The sequence below is a fragment of the Salvelinus namaycush genome, unplaced genomic scaffold, assembly GCF_016432855.1.
Source record: "Salvelinus namaycush isolate Seneca unplaced genomic scaffold, SaNama_1.0 Scaffold930, whole genome shotgun sequence".
Lineage (NCBI taxonomy): Eukaryota > Metazoa > Chordata > Actinopteri > Salmoniformes > Salmonidae > Salvelinus > Salvelinus namaycush.
Window position 1 is genome coordinate 12,668 of NW_024061676.1, and position 5,102 is coordinate 17,769.

Consider the following 5,102-nt stretch of genomic DNA (forward strand, 5'->3'; position numbering starts at 1 on the left):
GCGTTCATAACAGCATCCTCCGCATATCGATGAAATTGAAAATTGTAACAGATTGACCAATAGCATTTATACAAATTGGGAAACTAACAGGTCGACCCCTGTGGAACACCTTTACGTAATTTCAGAAATTCAGACTTCAACAACGATGGCCTTCGTTCTGTCACTAAGATAGTCATGGTGGCCTGAGATCTGTCACTAAGATAATCATGATGGCCTGAGTTCTGTCACTAAGATAATCATGATGGCCTGAGTTCTGTCACTAAGATAATCAGGATGGCCTGAGTTCTGTCACTAAGATAATCAGGATGGCCTGAGTTCTGTCACTAAGATAATCAGGATGGCCTGAGTTCTGTCACTAAGATAATCAGGATGGCCTGAGTTCTGTCACTAAGATAATCAGGATGGCCTGAGTTCTGTCACTAAGATAATCATGGTGGCCTGAGTTCTGTCACTAAGATAATCATGATGGCCTGAGATCTGTCACTAAGATAGTCATGATGGCCTGAGTTCTGTCACTAAGATAGTCATGATGGCCTGAGTTCTGTCACTAAGATAATCAGGATGGCCTGAGTTCTGTCACTAAGATAGTCATGATGGCCTGAGTTCTGAGACTAAGATAGTCATGAAACCATGAACAGGCGTCAGAGGACAACTTATTCAATAAAATAGCATGATCAACAGTATCAAAATATTTTGACAGGTCCACAAACAAAGCAGAACATGTCATTTTAGTGTCTAGAGCACTGACAAGATCATTAACTACTAAAGTGGGTTACTGTCATAGTGATATGTCCAGTTCTAAACCCTGATTGGTTTACATTCTAAATACATTTCTTAGATAAAATAGAGCAAAGTTGTACAAGGATTCTAGAATCTTAGCTAGACCAGGAAGCCTTGAAATGGGGCGATCGTTATTAACATCACTGCTATATTCGCTGATCTGATTGGTCAAAAGACCAATTCGTTAAAATAAATAAATAATAATCCTAAATGGGCTGCCATAGTCCTTTATCCAGCTTCGGTACACTGGTGCTTTTGTTCGGCATGGTGAGCTGGGGAAGCCGAGTCTCGCTGTGCTTACGGCAATGGGTTTGTCCTGTCTGTGGTGAACGGCCAACTGAATAAGACTCTGTCGAAAGTAGTGTAGGGCTTCTTAACTACCAACTGTTTGCAGAAGATGTGTTGGTAATAAACGCTTGTGGTGGGGTTTGTGGGAGGGACCCGGCTAGCCAACCGAATGGGACCCGGCTAGCCAACCGAAAGGGACCCGGCCAGCCAACCGAATGGGACCCGGCCAGCCAACCGAATGGGACCCGGCCAGCCAACCGAATGGGACCCGGCCAGCCAACCGAATGGGACCCGGCCAGCCAACCGAATGGGACCCGGCCAGCCAACCGAATGGGACCCGGCTAGCCAACCGAATGGGACCCGGCTAGCCAACCGAAAGGGACCCGGCTAGCCAACCGAATGGGACCCGGCTAGCGTATTGTTTAGGGGCAATAAGGGGGACATTGCACGCTGCTTTTGAGAGGAAAGATCAGTCAACATAGTGAATGTGCTGGGGGGCTGCAGAAGATGTTAAAAGTCTTAGGAGGGCAGTTCTTACACAGTATGAATTGTTGTGTTTTGGGAGATTGAGGAGAAAGGGCACCTTTCAATCACTCTCATACACAACAATACATTTACTGTCTCTAAGAATAACAACGCACAAGCAAACCCCCTTTAAAATACTGTCTGTAAACCTCCTTCAGCCCATCGTCTTTTAGGTAATTAGGTAATTACTGTTAATAGTAGCCCTTTGCAGGGGGATGTTGTTGACATGTCGTTGTATTGTGTTTTGAGAATCTGCAGAGAATGAGGTGGTTGTATCATTACTGTTGTAGTCTTGATGTTATACCTTTCAGTGTCCCTTCACTGGTTTCTGTCCCACCATCTTATTGTGCTCCATAACCACAAAGTGTGTCCCCTCCCTCCTGCTTGTGTACCCACAATGCCCCCACTTTGGGGGATTTGTCAGCCGGACACCGCGGAATGACTCCAGGTAACCTGAGGAACGGTAAAAAAGAAGGCGTAGACTAAATTGATGACATGTTCTGGACTGTGTGGTCCTCAGGTTACCTCTAACCACCTGTAACCCCATAACACAAACCATACAAACACTACCCAATTCATCTTTATACCATGCGTACTGTAAATGTAGCCATCTTAGCCTCCAGCTTGGAAATATTTTTGCCAATTTACCTTCATCGTGTGCAGAGCTAGGGGTTGGAAGCACATGCTGGTGGAATCAGATTCTGTACCACCTACAACAAAACACACAACAATACACATCTTAACCACCCCACTGATTGTATTGATCTCTATTAGACTGGCTAGCTTAACATACCTAACATTTCAATATTGTCATTTTGCTTATAGCTAAAGTCACTAAACTTGGCAGCAAGATTGCAAGCCAGTTGAGAACACAGTAACCAACTATGCTACCAACACACAAACAGAGAGTAACTTAGCTATATCGACAAATGTATTTCCAGGAAACACAAGGGTGGTATATATGGTTACCAGATTGAGGTCCTCTTATTTGCTTACGTTTAGCTAGCTTATGTTAGCTAACATTAGTCAAAGATATAAGGAACATACACACTCTGCTGAAGGAACCAGGCTAGCAGTGAAATGTATAAATAATGAATGAATTAAGCCTCCTCTGACTTGGGTAACGCAACACATTACTAGGCCTAAAGCACTACTGTTGGCTGTGCTGCTTGGTCTCCAGTGGGTGGGTGAGCATCAGGCTGTAGTGTGTCTCTATTGTCTTTCTAGAACTCTGCTGCTAGATAGATTGACCTGTGGTTAGTAGCCCTGCCCTGTGACCCTGACTAAGAGGAGAATGAAGACAGACCAAGGACAGACCTCCCTCTCCCTCTGTGTCTCTCTCAGCCAAGCATCTCCTGGTCTGTTTGAGAGTGACAGAGTGAGAAAGATATTTCACATGCTTTGGCAATGTAAACATACGTTTCCCATTTCAATAAAGCCCATTGAATTGAATTGAATTGACTAGAGAGAGAGAGACTATAGAGAGAGCGAGACTAGATCAAGACGAGAGAGAGAGAGAGTTATAGAGACTAGAGAGAGAGAGGGAGAGATTAAAGAGAAAGAGAGAGACTCGTGTGACTCAGTTGGTAGAGCAAGGCTTGTGGGTTCAATGGGAACGGTTTGAAAAATAAAAAAATATGTAAATGACTCAAACGTTAAAATTAGTGAAAGAGAGAGATTGGATGAGTTTATTCGTCAGGTGATGTAATTGCAGGGCAGAGTGGAAAGGGACATTTCACCCTGGCTCTGCCGCGGCATATAGTCATTACTAGATTAACAACATTAAGTTTTTTATCATAAACATCACAATTATCCCAACCCACAAGCTAGAATGAGCGTATTTTCATTTCACTGGTAGAATCTGGAAATGTCTACTTCGTGTGTATTTGGCTGCTCATAGTGGACCACAAAGTCTGGCATTCATAGTGGATGCAGATACCACCAGACGGGACGTGCCAACAAACAACAAACAACAAACATACCCCTGTTTACTTCGAATGACTAACACACCGTAATCTCAGAACTTGTCTAGACAAGATTTTTTTAGACAACGTTTGTTTTTCACTAATGTTTGTCACCATGCCTGGCTGTGCTAATTACAAACATGGGCAATGAGTTATCTTTCACCATTCTACCTGCCAGAGATTTACCCCGATACAGCCAGTGGCTTGGGGCTTAAGTTAAGAGGTTAAGGCACATTAAAGTTTACGTTCAAATCTCCTGTGAAGTAGTGAAGTAATGGAAACCGAGAGAGGAACCAGGCTATGAGGGGTGGCCAGTCCTCTTCTGGCTGTGCCGGGTGGAGATTATAACAGAACATGGCCAAGATGTTCAAATGTTCATAGATGACAAGCAGTGTCAGGTAATAAAAATCACTGTGGTTGTAGAGGGTGCAGCAAGTCAGCACCTCAGGAGTACATGTCAGTTGGCTTTTCATAGCCGATCATTCAGAGTATCTCTACCTGGGGGAAGGACACGGGGACAGAAATGGAGCTGGGGGAAGGACACGGGGACGGAAATGGAGCTGGGGGAAGGACACGGGGACAGAAATGGAGCTGGGGGAAGGACACGGGGACAGAAATGGAGCTGGGGGAAGGACACGGGGACAGAAATGGAGCTGGGGGAAGGACACGGGGACGGAAATGGAGCTGGGGGAAGGACACGGGGACAGAAATGGAGCTGGGGGAAGGACACGGGGACAGAAATGGAGCTGGGGGAAGAACACGGGGACGGAAATGGAGCTGGGGGAAGAACACGGGGACGGAAATGGAGCTGGGGGAAGTACACGGGGACGGAAATGGAGCTGGGGGAAGTACACGGGGACAGAAATGGAGCTGGGGGAAGGACACGGGGACAGAAATGGAGCTGGGGGAAGGACACGGGGACAGAAATGGAGCTGGGGGAAGGACACGGGGACAGAAATGGAGCTGGGGGAAGGATACGGGGACAGAAATGGAGCTGGGGGAAGAACACGGGGACGGAAATGGAGCTGGGGGAAGAACACGGGGACGGAAATGGAGCTGGGGGAAGTACACGGGGACGGAAATGGAGCTGGGGGAAGTACACGGGGACAGAAATGGAGCTGGGGGAAGGACACGGGGACAGAAATGGAGCTGGGGGAAGGACACGGGGACAGAAATGGAGCTGGGGGAAGGACACGGGGATGGAAATGGAGCAGTATAATACCGCCCAAGGTTGGCATGATGCAGTATAATACCGTCCAAGGTTGGCATGATGCAGTATAATACCGTCCAAGGTTGGCATGATGCAGTATAATACCGTCCAAGGTTGGCATGATGCAGTATAATACCGTCCAAGGTTGGCATGAAGCAGTATCATATCGTCCAAGGTTGGCATGAAGCAGTATAATACTGTCAAGGTTGGCATGAAGCAGTATTATACGTCCAAGGTTGGCATGAAGCAGTATAATACTGTCAAGGTTGGCATGAAGCGGTATAATGCCGTCCAAGGTTGGCATGATGCAGTATAATACCGTCCAAGGTTGGCAT

General features: G+C 46.4%; 1 protein-coding gene across 1 annotated transcript; it reads left to right on the forward strand.

Moving 5' to 3' along the window:
• Window positions 1-4,111: 4,111 nt before the first annotated feature.
• LOC120043463 (glycine-rich cell wall structural protein 2-like) lies at window positions 4,112-4,807 on the forward strand. Its single transcript, XM_038988049.1, has one exon. It carries the CDS (start codon window positions 4,112-4,114, stop codon window positions 4,805-4,807), a length of 696 nt encoding a protein of 231 aa, XP_038843977.1.
• Window positions 4,808-5,102: the final 295 nt, after the last annotated feature.